At 38.8% G+C, this 20077-nt stretch overlaps 1 protein-coding gene across 1 annotated transcript in view; it reads right to left on the bottom strand.

Annotated features, from left to right (window-relative positions):
* Nucleotides 1-1234: 1234 nt before the first annotated feature.
* Nucleotides 1235-20077, bottom strand: part of ST6GALNAC3 (ST6 N-acetylgalactosaminide alpha-2,6-sialyltransferase 3) — a 217065-nt gene continuing 198222 nt past the window's right edge. The window contains exons 4-5 of the mRNA XM_005482164.4: nucleotides 10998-11105; nucleotides 1235-8776 (exon numbers count right to left, since the gene is read on the bottom strand). Coding sequence (XP_005482221.1) covers nucleotides 8590-8776; nucleotides 10998-11105 — 295 coding nt within the window. The 3' untranslated portion in view covers nucleotides 1235-8589. The remainder of the gene's footprint in view (nucleotides 8777-10997; nucleotides 11106-20077) is intronic.

The raw sequence follows: 20077 nt of genomic DNA, 5'->3' as shown, positions 1-20077 counted from the left end.
TGTCTGGTGGATGTACGTCAAGAGTAATATATCCAACCATCCTACATGGAAAAAGGCTGAAATGAATCCATATTGCATCATGCTACTAATATGCATTCAGAGCTCACACTGTAATGGTTCTGAAGTGAACATTACGGTTAATGCAGAGAGTATGCCTGAAAAAGTAACACACAAATTCTTAACAAGCCCCTTGGCAGCATATCAGATGTGAAGGACCCTCAAAACTGAGCATGTGAAAAGCATTTCTTCCCTTTATTTAGTCTTATCCTTATCACAGAAATATTTTTCTCATTTCCTGGTAGCTAACAAAATATAGCCCAGTTCTAAGCGGTATATACCAGAATCCAGCCCAAAATTAGGTGCTAACAGCTGCTGCATTACATATGCCAGTGCTGACAGATAAACCCAGAATCTCCAGTCCTTCCACAAACCCAGCTACTCTACATATGTTTACTTCAGCACATACAGACCAAGTTAAGATTTACAGATCAAAGCTGTTGCTTGTTAATCATGTTCTTAGCTGGGAACAGGAAAATAGCAAAGTTAGAGACCAGAGGTTGAATGAGTTCTAGTTCCTCTCCTCCCTTAGCACCATGGGGTCCACTGGGGAACAGAAGTTATGTAGGCCCCCCTCACACTCCTGTCAGCAAGCAGAGGTTTGCACCTTTTCCTGAAATGTGATCTCTCCCCCACGTTCTAACTTGCACAGCTCTCTAGCACGTGCTCAGTGTCCACTCCTGGGGTTCCAGTGGCTTCACCCCAAGACATCTATGCTCTGGCAAGGACGTGCCCTTTATGACCAGGACCCAATGGACCTTTTCCACAATGTGCATCTGTGCCTGCCATGTGTTTTTACATAGAGAAATACAATCATGAGTTATTGCAAGTGTAAGTTTTGTGGCTGAGTTTACCCATCGTTAGTGAATATTTGTAGGGCAGATGCCTCAAAATGTCTTTAAACTGTGTACAGCTGATTTACAATTTCTAATTATTTTATAAATATTATTATTTTCATATTATCATCTCTAATAATCATATAACAATATTATAATTTCTAATGATTTTATAAATATATAAATTATATATATTGTACATTATTTATTCCAACACTTATGAGAAAAAAGATCTTTGTTTCCTTGGGTTCTGTGAACTGACAGATATTATTATAGTGGCATATACATAAACAAGAATAAAAGTGTTTTGCACAAAATCATGCATAAATTATGGCAGACAATTGGAAAATTGTATACATTTATTTACGTTTTAAAATAATCCAGGCACAATTTTGCAAATACACAGAAGCACATTCTCCAAATGGGAGCAAAAATTAAGTAACATATAGCAAAAAACACATGGCAAAACATACAAAGTTAAGTATAAATGGTATGAAAGTTTTTCTTAGTCTACAGTGGTATCTGCTATCAATACACTTGTCAGCATTACAAAAGGCAACCAAAGAATACAGGTAACAAATTGTGTAACATGAACCACCTAAAAAAGTTTATGTTAGCAGCACATAGTAGCAACTTTCTAAGAACAGAAGAATGCTTGCACACTGTATATAAATGCATGTATGCACACATATACAGATACAACTGGAAGGCCACAAGAACAAAATTACCCTGGGAAAATGATTAAGGGAATTTTTATGCGTCTTGCAGTATATAAAAACAATGCATGCATTAGCAAGCACCCGGCATGTTCAGGATAAAATTACATCCACGAGCAGAATCACATTAACTCTTCATCAAACAAAGCACTTACCATGCTGTACCCATATTGGATCACTTTGTCCTATATCCTGATTTATGGAGCACATTTGGATGGTAAATTTAGGAAGAATCAGGAGCCCTTGATTCCCATGGTCTGACAGGAGGAATCAGATGTCAAATTTGAAAGAAAAATACCCATGGAAAAAAATACCCTTGCAAAGCCTGAGTTATAGGATGGTCTAGCAGGAATTCCACTTTCCTGTGGGACAGTGCAGTACAGTGGCGTCACTTAATGAGCTTTAGTTTGCATGATGGAGAGTTCCTGAGCATTTGCACCAGATTCCTTCTGGATGGAAGCAAAGGATGTGCTCCAATCACTAGTAGCATTCAGCCCCTGGGATCAAACTAGAGGTAAGAGTGGAGATCAAGTCCTTAGCACCAACAGCTTCAGGCTACAGATCCCATCCAGCTAAGATAATTCTTTGCTAACACAGACACAGGCTTTGGAAATACACAGAACAAACATTAATCAACAAGTACTATAAGCTGTATTTACCATGTAGATTAGTCTTAGTTGTTCTTACTTGTCCCTACCTGACAAAAAAGGGACCTCCCCTACAGAGACCCACTGTGTTTGCAGACACTCAGTGTGTTTGCAGGGTCGGTGTATGAGGGAGTGCAGGTGATCAGCCAAAAGAGCAGTGAGCACACAATTTGATTTTCCTTCAACCATCTTCAGAAATATTATTTTCAATAGCAAAACTATTAGAAACTCTGCAGGCATCTTAGCCAATCTTCTACATGTTCAATTCCCATTAAAAAGATACTCCCGTAAATTGAAAAAAAACTTTGGGATCACTGCCCTCCTAACCTCTTAACAACATCTGTGTCAAAAAAGTCATTCCCAAGTTACACTCAGGATGTGAGATTTCCTTAGAATAGAACATAGAATTGTGATTCTGAGTGCCAGAGTAGGTTCACTAAAGCAAGCTGAACTATTTCTGATATTTCAGTGAAAAATGTCAAATTTAGTAATTATTTCCTGACTGGTTTCAACGGTTTATTTGCTGCCAGCTGATAATGACATTTACAGAGCTCCAGCAAAGTGCTCTGGGCAACACATGATATGAGGAAAAGAAAAAGTACTACTTCTGCTGCTTGAACTGAGTTCACACAAAACTTACATTATTTATTATAGTGGAGAATAAAATGTGTAACATGTTATCATGCATAATACATGGTAAGAACATGCATCAGTTCAAGTTTACAGTCTCTTTCCAGTAAATTAGAATAGCAGTGGCAGATGTTGACAGCTACGTATTTTGAGGAATTCCCAGAAATAGCAGCAAGCAATGCAAAAAAAGACATGAAATCAGCTGTTTAAGACACTCATGAAACAGTAACTCTTTGTGTTACTGTTACCAGTGATATCTTTCCTATCTTATTCCAGGAAACTGAGTTCAGCACCTGAGGTGAGACTGCCCCAGGCAAATCCCACTGCTGCCTGGGGAGTGTGTCCCTGCCTGTCCCTGCAGCCCCAGGGCACATCCAGCACTTGGCTGCTCCACAGAAGGGGAGGATGGGCAGGCTTGGAGTGGATCTCAGGCTGCCTAGGTCAGATGGAGAATTCTTCTCCACTGGGGCTGGAAAGGGCCCAAAGCTGCAGCTGGGTGGGGACCTACAAAAGCTGGGGGAGCAGCCCACACACGTTAGCATGGCTTCCACAGAAGTCCTGTCTTTCAATGGAGAGAGACCTTTTCTTTCTCCTTCAGCCCCTTTTAGAGGGCTTGCCTAGGAGTCTCTAATCCAGAACAGACACATAATCTTCTGTAGATTATACCAGACCAGGTTTACAAAAAGCTTCCCCCTTCCCTATGACTTTAGCTACACACATCACAGCAATAGCCACAAGAATATAAATCAATCTGGTAGCTGGCTTCACTCCTCTATGGTGAAGTTTCATTCCTGTGCATCCTCTCAGGAAAAAGGGAACAGAATGAAACACATCTGTTGAAAATGAAATGTTTCCTCCCCAAAGGAACTAAATACAGTCAGGAAAACCAGGACTTTTTAAAGTAAATATATGACTGCTGCTCACAGCATATCACAATGCCCACAGACAGCCCTGTGTGAGCACCAAGGCTCACTCTTGTGGGTACACTAAGGTTCACCATGAACACACCCCAGGCTTGCTCCAGCACAACTAAAGACACACTATTTCTGACATACATGCAGAAAAAAATACAGCAAATTCGAAGCAACAATATGTAACATGTTTCTGATTTTCTGCTCACTAAGAGCATCATCCAGGTAAAATTCACCAGGGATTACTTAATTCTTACTTACCTGGATATGTCTTCTGGTTGAGCATCTGTGCTCTGCTGCCAGCTATCTTTGTGTGGGGTCCTACTTCAGTCCAGCCCACTAGCAGGTGAATAATGGAAGACCATCAGCATCAGCCCTCCAAGAGGTGGATGAGCTTCTCTTTATTAATTCTGCAAAGCATTTTTTGCTTTGGTACTTCCCAGACAAAACACTGCTTACCCAGGAGTGCAAGGATTTTACTGGGGTAGGTGCTGTATTCATGAACTTGCCAAAGCCACTTCCATTAGTTTTGAAGAGAGTCATCAGAGATTCCTAAATCAGTGAGTGTTCAGATAACTTGTGCCAGGCTGACTTCTTCATCCCTGGTGGTGTTTATGTGCAAATATTTAACAACACAGAATTAGCCTCCATTTTTTCCTCTAAAGGGCATGGCTTTCCCACTGCTGATAATTCCTACTCAAGAGAGTAGGACAATTATTCTACACAGGAGCTAAAGGCATTGAAGAAACTGAACACTTTAGTAAAGTATTTCCAAGAGAGATCAATGGGTACTCCTTGCCCAAAGCACTTTAGGGGCATTTTTTAGAAGTTGGAACACCATCTGCTCCTTAGTAGAGCTCTCCATAAGTCCTCCCCATTTACTGATGTAACTGATAGGAGCAGTCTGCAGATGGAGCCTCCCAGCCCAGATGGAAAGGGAATTTGGCTGGATATATAAACTAATTTTTTTTCTTTCTGAGAAGAGGCCTTGGTATAAGCAGAAGGATGTGATCTGGACATTTAATAGGAATGAAAAGGTTGGGATGATGCCTGTTATGTCAGTTTGGAAAGAAAAAGCAACACTATTTTATTCAGTCAATTATCTATGAATAGTAATTAGCCAGTCAAAAAGATAATTTAAATGAAATTTTCTGCTCCTATTTAGAACTCTCTACTCTGAAAACAAAACTCAGAAGGTAATGCAACATAAAATATAAAGTATATTTACATTTAAATGTTTATTAAAACCAAGCCATTTATGCCTTTTTTATGTCTTCCCCTCTTTTTAAAAAAAGTGTATTTAAATCCCCCCTACATTTTAGAAGAAACTTTTGATGACTACTCAGCTCACTGATGGCAAAAAAGAAAAGAGGCCAAACTATTTTTGAGTACTCCTCTCTTAGCAGCAACATGAAAATGCATTTTGAAATCCTCAGGTAAACTCCCTGCTTGTTTTATACTCATGAGTAGTTGATTAAAAGAGGACTGCTTGAATGAATAAGCAATTAGGATATGATTACATTCAGGTAAACTGTAGTAGTTTTATCTTAAAGAATTAATAAGTGTTTCTCAGCTGATTTCTTAACTGCTCTCAGAAGGTGAACCACCAAGATTCCTTACACATCCAAGTACTGATATTCTTTCTTCAGTACCACAGCTGGTTTTTAACAGATTTCAACCAAGTAATTTCTTTGTAGAATCATGTTTAACACAGTGGTCACCGTTACTTACTCCTACAATAAAAATAATGTAAATATGCATTTAACTTATGCTAAAGACAGGCTCATTTAGAGAAGGGAACTGATGTTCACTTTTTCACTTTTTCTAGTATGAATGAAGCCTGCTGCAATGTTTCTAAAGTGGATCTGCTCTAAGTGCAAATCCAGGCAGAGAGTAACACCTTTACTTTGCTCTGTGACACCCAAACTCTAATCATGTTCTCAGTTTTGTGTACATTTAGATGTTCTTAGAGCTGTATTTTTCTTAGCTATCCTTTGTGATAATGTTTCATGCAGCATGCAAGCATTCTTCAAAGAGCTTCAGAATGAAGCACATATTTTACAAAACATTTATGGCAAGGATTAATCATCTTAAAAAACTTTCTCATGCTTAGAAACCAGGTGAACAAACTCAGGCAGAAGAATCCTTATGCTCACTGGCGAGAAACACCCAGGGGGACAAACACTGCTTCATGAGGACACTTCCATGGAACTCTGTCCAGTCCAAACAAATTCCATGTGCAGCACTTTCATAGCAGTTTTCTGTTAACCCAGAAACCTTCAAAATACAGGTTCAATTGGCTGATGTTCTTCCCTGAAGGGAATGACTGGATTTCCCAGGCTGCCCTGTAAAATATGTCTGGAACATTCTTCCTAATTCTGCGTGTCCTGAATTTTTCAAATTCTGTCTTACAATTTTTTATTACCTTTCCATATATCCAGACACCTATGTGAACTCAACAGATGCATGGTGATAAATCTGGTTTTTCTACTACAGCTCTTCTTCCAACCATGACCCTTTTTCCCCTTTTGATTTCATCCCATGTTGTATCAGCATACAACTGATTTAAACTCCCGGGACAAGAAACGGTCACTTCTAATGACTTGTATGTCACAGCATTGCCTGTAAGCTTCAGACACTTAGGGCACCTTTTCTTCAAAGTGTTATACAAATAAGTTGAAAATGGGAATACTCATCTCCACATCTCAAGAAAGTCAGTCAAGAAAGGGAGTAGGAAAATACTATTGTTCTTCTTTTCTAAACAGGAAGGTGAGACTTAAAGTCATGCCAGAAACCTGGGACAAAGCCTGTGTTTGAATATAGATGTTTATCCAAGATCATAAGCATGGCCCCAGCCTTTGTCTGACAACCAGAATGAATACTTAGAGTACTAAAGAAAGCAGTGAAAGCTGAACTATATAAAAAAATAAAATCAGAGAGTGCATTTATGGTAGAAAATAGAAGGAGAAACACAGATGATACCCTGGAATCACCTACCAACAGGAACAAGAAACCAATGATCAGGAGGAGGAATACTGATTTCCTCCCCATCCTATGAGTTGCAACAGTTGATGAGAGAATATATATGCAATGAACATACAAAATATAGATTTATATATACAAATATACAATAGGAAATAGTCAGTATACAAATACTTACATGTAAAAATAGTTTTTTACTTTCCCCTTTTCTTGATTTACAAAAGCATAGAAAGTTTCCTGTTGGTTAATGTTTAAGTAGTGTGAGTAAACCCTGTGTGACATGTTCCACACATAATTCCTTCAAGTGTTCACAGTATTGGCTATTACAGTGTTGAATCTGACATTCTCGATGTTAAAATATTCATAGGACACATTCTAAAATTAAAGCATTAGTTTAAATACAGTTTAAATAAAACTCACACACGTATTTGAATTATGGTCATAATACAAATGAGTCTGCTGCAGTTGAAAACTTTCCATGACAGTAAGCTTGGAAATACATACCTAAACTAGAGATGAGTATATTTTAAGATTCTTGAACTGCCTTTTAATGTGCAGATAATACTGTGAGATGGGGAGTTCTTTCAACTTCATCTGAAGAAATGCAAGCTGATAGAACTCAATATTACAAATTATCCTCAGTAGGAAAGCGGATGCACAGAACAATTTGCCATCAGAGCCAGACACGTTGTCACTTTCTTCAAATACCCAACAGACAAGAATAAATGACAGGTACCATTGTTTTTGTGTTAAGAATAAATGATCTGGAGCATTCTGCATCAGGAAAGTGCTTTAAATTAAATTAAATTAGTCCTCACAACTCTCTCGTGAGGTAGATAGACACTATCCTTGTTTTTAAAGATGGAGAAACTGGAGATCTAAAATAAATTATGATGGCTGCATGGGAAGTACTGTCAAAATACTGTTATTTGGATGTTGGAGCAAGTCAAATGCACAACTGGAGTAAATGGAGATATTAACGAGACAACTTTGCACTCACCAGCTTGGGTACTGACAGCAGGCTTGGTACAACAGCCAAAGGTTCATCATGGGCTGCAAAACACAATCTTTGCCAAGTGCCATTCTGCTGGAGCTGAAGTGTGGGACAACAGCTTCAAAAAGCACAAACTACATCATCCCAGATGGTGCAGACTGACCAAGGTGGAAGGAAGCTGCATTTCAGAAGTTATGAATTAATCAGGAGCCTTGAGTAGGTAATATCTTTTCATTCAACAGTTGCGTACAGTTCAAGAACCATGCTTAGCTCATCTCTAATTTTACCATATATGCAAGTGCTCACAATAGACTGTGCATCAATATATTCAGGTGTTGTTTTTTTTTATTTACTCCCTCCTGGACCTTGGAGGTCTGTATTTTTCCTCACATTTCTCTTGTTGAAAATTTCTACTGATACCACAAATGGAACTAGCGCTTTAGTACAGCAAATGAGCTACAAATAATAATTTTAAATATCTGAGATGATGGACAATTTTCAGAGGACCACCATGCTCTCTGTGTGCACCTGTATATACAGGAAATCTCATCTGTCTTTAACTGCTCCTGCCTTGAAGTAAAATCCAGTTAAAGTATAAAGTGCATAGTGTGGATTAAAACCCTAAGAAATAACAAACAACGTGTCTGCCTTCCACAGATGAATTTTGCTTAACAGCTGAACCACCACCCTCTTTGTCTTCTGGTTTTTAGTTTAGTGTTACCTAGGCTGAGAAAGGCCAGCCAGATGTAAGCAAAACTATTGTAAACTGAGACATTTCTGTAATATGCTGTTAAGGGAGAGTTAAGTAAACCAGTATCAAGACACTGTCCAGTTGGGATGTGTAAATATTATTGTGTGCTTCTTGGCCCACTTAGCAAATACTTTCTTTTCTGTGATAAACCTGTGGCCTCCATATGGAGCATTTTCATGGAGAAAGTATTCCTCACACTCATCTCTTCCTGGCTCGTAATAGTGGTAGGGAACTTTGCGAAAGCCTTCTGACCTAGGGAGAAGAAAGATACACTTCAGTACTGTCTTCCCGAAAAACATACATCTATAATACACCTGAATACAAGATACAAGCATCCTGGCTTGGATCAGCAATAGTGTGACCAGCAGGAGCAGGGATGCTGAGACCGTGCCCTGTTCTCTGCATTCTCTGCATTGCTGAGGCCACACCTCAAATCCCGCGTTCAGTTTTGTGACTCACTACAAAACAGACACTGAGGTGCTGGAGTGAGTGCAGAGAAGGAAAATGGAGCCAGTGAAGGGTCTGGAGCACAACTCTCACAAGGAATGACTAAGGGAGCTGGGAGTCTTCATCCTGGAGAAAAGGAAGCTCTGGAGGGACCTTACTCTTTACAACTGCTTGAAGGGGTGTTGCAATGAGGAGAGGGTTGGTCTCTTCTCCCAAGGAACAAGTGACATGACATGAGGAAATTGATTCAAACTGCACCACTGGAGGTTCAAATTGGATATTTGGAAAATTTCTTCACCAAAAGGGATGTCAAGCACTGGAACAGGCTGCCCAGGGAAGTGGTTGTGACTCACCAGCCCTGGATGTATTTAAAAGACGTGCAAATGTGGCACTTGGGACAGTTTAGTGCAGACTTGGCAGTTGCTGGGTTAATGACTGAACTCCATGATCTAAAAGGTCTTTCCCAACCTAAACAATTCTATGAATGATCTGAATTCCTGTCCATGTGTCAGCACTTGAGCTCCTTTGCTAAGCTGTAAGGACTTTCATTACATCACAATTTCTAGGAGTTTTCCTAAGGCAGAAGAAGCTCAGTGTATCTCTCAGCATACACTGATCTTACCAGTCAGTGAGAAGCTGATGGGCTGGCTCCTATGGACACTGCACATTTTGTTTAACCTGCGATAACTCAGCCCACAAGGCTCCCTTCCCAACCAATCTTCTCACTGGATAGTCCCAGCTGTTGAAACTGGTTCTTGAACTGGCTGAACAGGAAAGTTATAAGAGCAGCATCCAATTTAAGTGGGTAATCCAGTCAGAATCACAGCTTAAAGGGGACATCCTTCTCTGCTGCCAACAGTGCTACCATGCTGTTGGCTGGTTTTACATCAGGGCTATGCAATGCCAGCTTGGCTGAGCTCTCTGAGGACAACCTTAGTCCTGTCACCCCTCATCCCAGGGTGCCTACTGTGTGTTTTCATAAACAAAGAACAACATATGTTCATTCTGTTCATTCCATCTGGATGACTCAATCAGTGAGATCTGCAAGTTCTAAAAAGTCAGCCTCTAGTGTTAAGATATCCTAATTAAACAGCTGTGACTCAAATTCTGTTGTTTGTGACATTTTTTAGGTTCTGCCAGCAATGAGCCTCACACTGGAGTGACACAGAATGTGGAGTGAGAATCTGCACAAAGGCTTGACTTTAGGAGCTCGTGATGCACTGGACTGGTTACACGCAGGACTTGGGCGAGCTTAGGTACAGAAGAATAGAGGTGCATGTGCTAGTACCATACATTGTTCATGACATTTCCTGCTTTTCTGAATGAAAGAGGAATAGTTTCCTTTTATATTTTTCTACCATGCACAGTAGATTAAAGTATTTAACTTGGACTTTTAAAAATTGTGTTTAGAGTTATACTTCTGGCCATAGGATTAATCCACTGTCACTGTAAGGTCACCAACAGTAGTTGGTTGGAATTTATGTCAGTTTATGGTGATAAAGCTCACAGGACTTGTTTTATTATCTAATTAGAACCCTCTACTACTCAAAACAAGCCATATATAACCGAGAAAGTTCAAGTAGGTTGCTCAATGGTAGTGAAATGTAATTTCAGGTAACTATCCTGGGCTAATCATTTTATTCCACTTCCAGGTGTATTTGGTATTCAGAAAACAATGTGTTCGTTTTTTTCCTCTATAGATTTGTTTTAGCAATGGAAGCAAGTACATTTTATCAAAATAATATGAGCATACCTTGTTTCCAGCTAATTCAGAAACTGCAAAAGATCTTTGATTAAAAATATCTCCCTATGACATCTGATGTTAGATTTTGTAAATGTTTTTATTTTATCAACAGCACATGCCATATCAGGAGTGAATATGCTGACAATAGTGTCACATCAATGCAAAACACTGGGAAATTACTGCCTGATCCATTTTTTGGATTTATGATATTAAAATCAATTGTGAAATTTTGACAAGACATCAGAATTGTAGATGCATGAAAATAATTTTCTATGATCTTACTTGCAGTAGGTGTCATTTATCATCCCATAGACGTGAATTCCATAGCAAGCATCCATAGCCAAAATTAAGGTGAACCAACCCGTGCTGAGATATGAACCTGACTGGACTCTGTAAAAATACAACAGACAGAAAACAAATTGCAATGAGAAATTATCAACACTTTATCAAAGAAATAAAATCCATTGCCTGGGACAAAAGGCATTAAGCAGCTTGACAATCTGTCAAAACCATACAATTACTTTGAATTATTTATAGATATGCTCTCATTCTTCCCAGCTTGGGGCCTCTAGCTATTGTCCACAGGGAAAAAAAACATGTTAAATATCTGAAGTCAAATAATGCATCTCCAGCAAAACAGAAAATTATTTCTTTTCACATCTGAAAGATAGCAATTAGGGGAGTTTGTAAAATGAGATAAGTTTACCAAAACACAAAGTACTGTTGGAATTTGTGTTGTGCTCATATGAGTAGGGACGGTTTTCTTCTGCAAGCAAAATCTTAATCTACAGTGGGCTACCCTCAACCTGAAAATTCACACAGTAATGAAACTTCCATCGATATTTTGGTACAAAACCATCTAACAGAAGGTTCTGAAAACCAAAATTCTGTGCATATCCCTTTACCTAATTTTGTGTTATCATTCTTTGAGCTACCATAGCAGAGAGAAAACCACAAGAGGATAGTGCCCAGATTGACAGTCTTTGCCCAAATGACTAGATATATTCAATCAGCCCAGAAGTATAACCTGCACCAGTGAGAAAAATTACATGTGTAAGGATTTGGCTCACAGACTGGTTGTTGGAGAAAACACATGCATTGTTAACCACAAACCAGATCCTGTTGGCTCTGCTCACAGAAATGTTACCAATGGGGGACCGGGAGTCAATGGAGCCATCTTAACAGACCGCCTCAACAGAGCTGGGTGTGAGTGAGAGGAGGGGATATATGAGCTTTCTGCCACACCTGTAAGCTCTTAGCTTTTGGGGTGGCAGGGAGCAATCTGTTCTCCATCCCAAGTTAAAGCAGCCTAACGTTTGCACACAATTAAGTTTTGCTGTAAAAGAACTTCCAAGTAAGCCTACGTGCAAATCAGTTATTGCCATCAACAAATTCTTCTGAAAACATTTTCATCTTGGGCTAGGAATAAAATTTCCATGTGAAAAAAAAAAACAAACCCTATAGCAATTTACCCAGGCTATAAGCCCCAACCTCCCTCTGAGACAGAAGAACCAACCTCAAGTGTTTTTTCCTGGTTCAGAGCAAGAATGTACTCCACTCTCCTGCCTCCCTCCTCCTGCATCAATATACCAATCAGTGGTTTTGGCACAGATTCTGTGTTACATCCTTGCTCAAGCTGAACCAAATACTACTTAAGACAATGGGTGAAAGAGTAGTTGTACAGCCTTTATCATGACAATTACCTGGCACATACAGGTCTGAGATTCAAATTCCTTCTCTGTGTAATACCTTTTATTATGGATACTAGAGAAGCTCCAAGAGCTTTATGCTCATAAAGAAACTCCAGCACACTCCAGTTTAAATAAACCCATGTTTTTTTAGTGAAAAACTATTGCCTTAATTCCTAGAGCTGAGTCCAAGAACACTGAAAGTAGCTAAATATTCTCTTTCTTGCCCATGTCTGTCCTCCTTCATGGTTGAGCTGGTGTGAACTTCTATCCCTGACTTTCCTGATATATACTTTCCTTTGGGGAAACAGCTAAGTATCTGTTTAGCTGCTTTTGTAAAGCTCATACTGGAAATAATAAATAAAGGGTTAACTTAAAGTGAAGAACAACAAGTGGAAACTAAAGGCAGGGTGTCAAACACCCAGGTTTCATTAAGTGGAAACCAACTGTAATTGTGCTGCTTTTTTGGACACCTTTATAGCCACGGAAGTGTACAGCTGTTTATCTGCCCCATCAGGATCTTCATCTCTTCAACCAGAATGTTCTGCTACTGTCTAGCAGGGAGAATTCCCAATCCAATTCATGTTATGTCAAAATAACATTCTGCCATGATAAAAGGCTGCATTGCTTCTAACTTGCTTTCTACTCTTGCACCAGGAAAACACTGGCCTTGAGCTTTCAAAGCATTTTAGAATCATAATAACCATTTATAAGAACACGATGAAGATCAGGACCCTTCCGATAATGGAGGTTTATTGGAGAGCACTATATTGACAGCAGCATCTGAAATTTGCTATACTCAGGAGGAAAAAGGGAATTTTAAAAAAGAATTAATCAATATTTCATGTCTTGTTTTAACACCATTGGACCTTAGTCCTCTCATCTATATACTGCACTGGCAGGATAAATAAAAACAGCAGAGTGAGTTCCCAGGTACCTTCCCTGGGAGATGAAGTACATGACAGAATACAGATTATATACTTTAAACCAAAGCACTTATATTCATCCATTTTTTCCTCTGAAGATACACGGGGGTACGAGGGAATATGCTTAAGCAGTGGAGATTCTGGATGATTTGGTAACACCTTAGAATGCAATCTGATACCATAAACATGCTTTCAAAATTCTAATGAAAGCAATATTAGAAATGCGAAAACAATTTTAGCTGTCCCTAGAAGACAATAAATCTCTGAATACCTTTTAAAATATCATCCCATAAAACTGTAGTGCAAAGCAATGTCTCAGCCCTTGCTATTATGCTAACACTGTGCACTCAATTTCCCTCTCTACAGGAGAGTTTTACATGTTTCTTGGTCAGGGGGTTTTGAGACTCATTAGAAAAAGAGTTCCTCTTGTTACTGAAATTGCACTCAAATTTCAACTTTTACACATAGGAAATAAAAAAAATCCTCCATTTACGTGTAGCATAAGGCTATGTAACCACACAAGTCTGGGGGAAGGAGGACATTAATCCCAAAACAGAGTAACCAGGAGTTTGTTAAGCATCATCTGCAGAACTACAGCAGGCAGATCTATGGTGATATACGTATGTGCAACAATCCCAAAATTGTTTCTATGGCTCAGAGATATTTTTTTTCAAAGTATAAAATTAATGGGGTACCAGATCTGGACCGGAAATTGTCTCAACAGCTCAGGAGGAAATAATGCACTGTTTTTCAAAATACACTTTTAAAAAGATGGCTTTGCTTTCAAGACATGATTTACAGCTGCATACAGCAATAAAAAGGCAATGCTCACAAAAAGTTACTTTGTTTACCTTAAAAATGAAACCTTATTTCGCACACTTCCTACTTTATTAGTGGTCTTAAAGAAATGATAGTTATAGGTTGTAATTCATTCTGCTAAATACCATCCACCATTTCAGAAAAGTACACAGGCATATGCTTAACATTAAAGACATAAAAAGACCAGTGGACTCAACTTCGTTAAAATGCTTGAAACGAAGTATATGCTTGCTTATCTTGCTCTTAGTGAAGGTTTAAGTGCTTAAAATGTCATTATTTAATCTCAGAATATAAAAGTAAGCTCCAAGATTAATAGTTACTTGGAAGTTTCAAGTCTCAAAACATATAATTTGCATTTTTAGTAATGCCTTCCATAAACCCCAGCAGAATGTACTGACTAAAGTTTCTCACAACATGTTACAAAGAGACTTGCATTCTATTTTTCAGAAGAAAATAGTAAAATGCATTTTTAGGATTGCTAGAGTTGTAATATATGACACATAAAGCTTTAATTAAAATTTAATTTAAAATAAAAGCAATTAGACAGGGCTCTTTAGCTTTAACTTTCCACCATTTCAAAAAAAGAATAAGAAATTGACATAAAGAAGATGGAATAGAGAATGCACCCTAAAAATGTTGGCAACTGAAATTCATCTTCTTTGACATCTATAACCATGCTTTGATGTAGGCTAAATGAAGGAAAAACTCATTTTTCCTGTCACTAGGGGTAAATGGAAGAACATAAAATATTTTCTTGGTGATCCAGGGCAGGTGAGTTCAAATTGAGTAAAATTTTTGTTGTCATTGAGTTCTGATTTTAGCACAAAATTCCAGGAAGTTCTTTTCTTCATTCAATTGTTCCAGGATTTTTTATGTGCACAATCAATTTTAGTTCTATGGTTCAATGGACTGTAATTTTCAGTGGGGACTTCAGTGGTAAAAAATAAAAATGAAAAAAACATTTGTGAAGGCAGAGAAGATGTCTACACAAGCAATTGCATGTCAATCTGATTGCAGAAAAGAACTTAGAAGTCTATTTTTTAATTCTTTTGGGAGAAACTAGAGATCACAGAAGGTCAATTAAGAGTGTTAATTAAGATAAAACTGAGGAAATTTAGTACTTCAAAAAGCTATTAATTAACAGAGCTTGCCAAAAGCATTAGATAGACACTTTTCCTTTTTGACTTAATTTCAAAATATTGCAGTAAAGCAAAATTCAACAGTGACAGATTGAAATGACAAAATTCTCCAGGCCAATTAATTGACAAAAAATATATCCTTTCATAAAGGCTGTTTATAGAATCTAATTCTCAGATGACTCTCCCACCAAACTACTGAATCAGCAGCAGCTTTATTTGCAGCAGCTTGTCAGGCCTCTTGATTAATAAATAAGTATAAATAAGAGTATTGGTCTAAATAAAAGACGTATAATACACAGAGTAGAGGCTTTATAATGTGAGAGGCCCTTCCAACAAAAGGGCTTGTTAAAATGATTCAAAATAAACAGAAATCTTTTCAAAAATATGTCAGAATTAGCTTAGGCAATGTTCAGGTACAATTGTCTCTGGCACTTCTTTTTGTCTGTGGTGCATCAAGAGACCATTAATCCTCTGGGAGAGGTCAGGTACTCTGGTTTTGCCTGGCACTCTGTCACCTGCCCTGTGTCAGCCCCAGTGACAGGTCCTTGGGAAGGAGGGAAAAGGTAAAAGTCCTCTCTGCACTCCCTTGTTACAGACAATCACCTCTTTTTCTCCCTCTGGGTTTCTCTGGGGTTTTGCATTGCTGAATCACAGTATATTTCCTTACAACTAAAAATACAGGAGATTTATCTGCCACTACCCAATTCTATACTAACAAAATTAATGCTTCCATTGCACTTATGTTGACTGAGACTTCTCTCTTTTTTTTTTTTTCTCCCCCCCCCGAGGAAGCATCTCTGAGTACAGCTGCTGTAAAACTCTTCTGCTTTGCCAAATTAAACACCCACATTCCCCAGGTCACAGTTTTGGTCTATGCCTTTCTCTTCACATCAGATGTAGGTTTGTAAATGACAGATTGGAATGAGTTGGCAGAAAAATGCACCCACCTCTGAGAGAACAGCAAGGCTCTCACCTCTCCCCTGAGGAGCACATACCCTTCTCTTGCCAGAGAGCTGTTTTTCTGAGAGGAGTAAAGGAAGCACCTTTGGTACAGGAGAAGGGCAAAATTCTAAATCCTGAAGAATAACTGCCTTAGCCTGGATTTATTTCTGTTTTCTCGAAGACATGGTACTTTGTTGCTAATTATTTCATTACATACTTTCTGAAGTAAAAAGAGCACAAGAAGAGCAAAGATGATACAAGCACAGAGAATTGATTTTAGCTGGTAAAAATGGTTGCTATTTCTGCATTATAAAGATCCCTGTTAGGCAACCATTTATCATAATTATTCATTCTTTTGCACTTGTGTGTGTGTGTGAGCGTACACACGTGTTTGCTCTGCATTCTATAAATGTGCAGGACATCTAATAACAAACAGCCGTGCCCCTCTAGCAGTGAGTGAGCAGACTGTCTCACACATCCTGCTTCAGGTCATTCTGGAAAGTGAAACATTTATACATGGGCAGATGTTTTATTAGCTATCATGTATGGTTTTATGCAAAGCTCAAACAAGTGGAATGCATTATGAACAGCACAGGCCACGTTCCAGATTCAGGCAGTGACTGTGCCCAGCAAGATGTACCTGGGTATGGAGAAGGGATGCACTTCAGCCAGCCCAGACTCTTGGTAGATCATCCCTACTGTGAATCCTGAAAATAAGCTGCAGCTGGGTGGCATACTGTTCAATTAATCTCCTGAAATATTCACTTTCTGATTACATTAACACTGCACCAATGGAACACAGGGACAAGAGTCCACTTCAGTTGAGTTTACTACAAACCTGCAGGCAAGGCTACTCCTAGGTTACAAACTGGCCCAAAAGAATCTCTCCCCATAATCTGATTTAAAAATAGATGTAACAATTAAAAAAACCCATGTCAAAATGGCATTGAAAAAAAGACAGGAAGGACACTTACGAATGATCACAAAAAAGAGGAGAGAAATGATGGCTTTGTATTTAACTACATCTAATTTTAAAAACACCAAAACTCTCTGCTTACTATTTACTTATTATTTTGGGCAAGACAGGCAAAATTAACATTAGAAATAAGGACTAGTCTGTTACTCAAGTACAGAAATAGCTAAGACATCTGCTTGGGTATTTAACTTATGGATTTATTTCCAATATTTGTGTTGTGTGCATTTTTCTAATTTATTTCCTTTCTTTCTTTGTCTATTTAATACTCATGGAAACTTGAAACAAAGAGGAAAAAGATGGAAAAAACCAAGGCAGCAGCCTGAGAAAATTGACTTCTGCTGTCCAAGCTTCTGTAGTTTCCTTATTTCTGATTCCTCGACCTGACTTTGATGCATCTCAGTTCAGTTCTGAACTCAGGCAATGAGACAAGGAAGTTATTTCACCCAGGCAGAGAGGGCTCCTTCAGACACCTCTGCTGCTGAGCTCAAAGAAGAAAAGCAGAATTCCTGTTTATCAAGGGTGATCACAGAGGGCCAGCTTGGTGAAAAGCACACAGAAGGGAAACAAGACTAAAGAATTATAATTGTAAACTCTGCCCTCCAGCCTATATATTGCACATATATATTATTTCAAGGTGATTCTCAAACCTGTGCTAATCTCTTCAAGATGAATGGCATCCCCGGTAGAGTACATGAATTGGTAGATGAATTTCTTACAGCTACTAGGCTTCTACAGGTTGCACTGAGTTTTCAGGTAAGAACTGTGGTCTTGGTGCAAACTGTTTACAGAACAGTAAATCCCAATTTCAAACTTTTTTCCTTCCCCACTCTCTTCCCTAATCCTTCTGTTTCCAGAAATACGTATTTTCTTGACTTCTCTTGAGTCAAGATTCTTTATTTCCCTTTCTCAAGTACAGGCTGTGGTTGGAGCCACAGCCCATGCTATTGCCTGCACTCAAAGTTACCAGCAGAAGATGCCTTTTGTGAGTGCCTGGGTTGCACTTGTCCCCTGGGGTCTGCAGTTTATGCACAATCACAAACAACCTCAACCTGCTGCAGCTGCACCGTGCACGGCTCCACACATCTCCATTTGCACTTGGATTTTGTTGATGAACAAAATGTATGTTTAAATCAGGACAGGATGCAGAGAAATGTCACCCTTACAAACATGCAATTACGTTTAGAATGAAGGAAAACTAAATTCACACAAGCAGGTTTGGGAGCTAAACTGTTGGCATCTTTACACAGGCATTTTTCTCTTAAAAAATCATCTGAGTAAAATTCATTCCATGCTTAGGAAGACTGTTTATCAGGAAATGCAGCTCCTCTGGTCAATGGCAGCAGAGCAGTTGCTCCACAGGACAATTACTTATGCTCACAGTGGTTGAATCAAATGTGGGGTGATGCCAAAATTTCCCTGGTTGTGGCACCGTGGTGTAACCCTGTCCCACTGTTCCCCACCTCTTACTGGACTATGCTGGGTGAAGTAACGTCCCTTTTTAATTTTGCTGGGCTGAAGGCTTACTGCAGTCCCTGGTGGCTGTGACAAAGGGAGTGACAGCTGAAAGCCTGGCACAGGTTTCAGTGCTGGTGCCACAGTCGTCTGTAGGGCAGCTTTATGTGCTCTCCTCTTCACCAGTAGCTGCATCCAGTTTGCTGAGTCCTGGTTCAGTATTTTCACACAGCGTGAAAAGGGAGTAGAGAAGGATTTAGATTTTCATCCTTTGTAACCAAAAATGAATAAAAACTAAAAACTGTGCCAAGTGGAAGAAAGAAGACAACAGGGCCTTTTCCCAGCATCTCCATTTAAATCAATATTTGCTGTCTTGGGTCTGCACATTTTTCTACAGGGAGGATATAAACTAAACAGAGCTGCAGTTAATCCAGGATCCCTGAAGAGATTTAATTAAGGAGGCTTTCCCACCCTTTTCTTTTGGTATTAAAGGGCACTCACTTCTCCTAGCTGCATATTTTAGTGAAATGTATTGTAGGTGAATACAGAAGAAATTTCTTGATTAGCTCTTACCATCTCAATACAAGATACTGAATGGAGTTCATCTAACCTTGTCTGAAAGCAGCTTAAATTTTTCATAAAAAACATTTTCTTTTAGGTTGGGTCTTTTTTATGTTGAAACTGAAAATGAGATACAACTTTTTAAAGATGTACGTTGTATTTCTGTGACACTGGGATGTGAGCAGAGGCTTTTACAAAGATATTTTGTTTTATTGCTATGGTGAAAATGAAAGAATAGCTAGCATGAGATTGTACCCTAACTCTGTTCATTTAAGAGGGAAGAACACTGGACCAGAAACTCAGCTGACAGAGCCCACACTGATGTACATCAGCTGATACCCTTTCAAATTTTCCACAGTCTGCAGTCATTGTAATAGTTCAAGCAGTACCTCTTTGATATTGATATGGAAAGGAAAGCGATGTTACATTGTTCTCCACACATTTTACATTTATCTGAGAACTTTGCTTTTTACCAGAATGGATGCCCATACTAAAATTAAAAAAGCTTATGGAGGGCCAGAATGTTAACTCTAAGTTTTTCTTCTGAACAGATAATATTCACTGGAGAAAGAGAACTCAAACTCCACAGATTAGACCTTCATCAGTGCACATTCCTCTATCAACAACTCTTCTCACCCCAGCTCTGGTATTCAGAAGAGCGTTTCCAAGTATTCTAAAATTCATTCCTAATTTGTTGTTAAATTACTAACTGATTATTTACATTACAGTAGCACTGTGAATCCTCACTGTGCAAGGCACTGTACACACACAGTTTTTGAACCAGAGAGCTGAACAGTCAAGCACCCAAGAGACACAGATTCTTTGGAGAAGGTACCTGTCCCTACCCCTAGCACTGCAC

Source organism: Zonotrichia albicollis, chromosome 8 (assembly GCF_047830755.1).
Source record: "Zonotrichia albicollis isolate bZonAlb1 chromosome 8, bZonAlb1.hap1, whole genome shotgun sequence".
NCBI lineage: Eukaryota > Metazoa > Chordata > Aves > Passeriformes > Passerellidae > Zonotrichia > Zonotrichia albicollis.
This window is presented reverse-complemented; position numbering and strand designations above follow the sequence as displayed.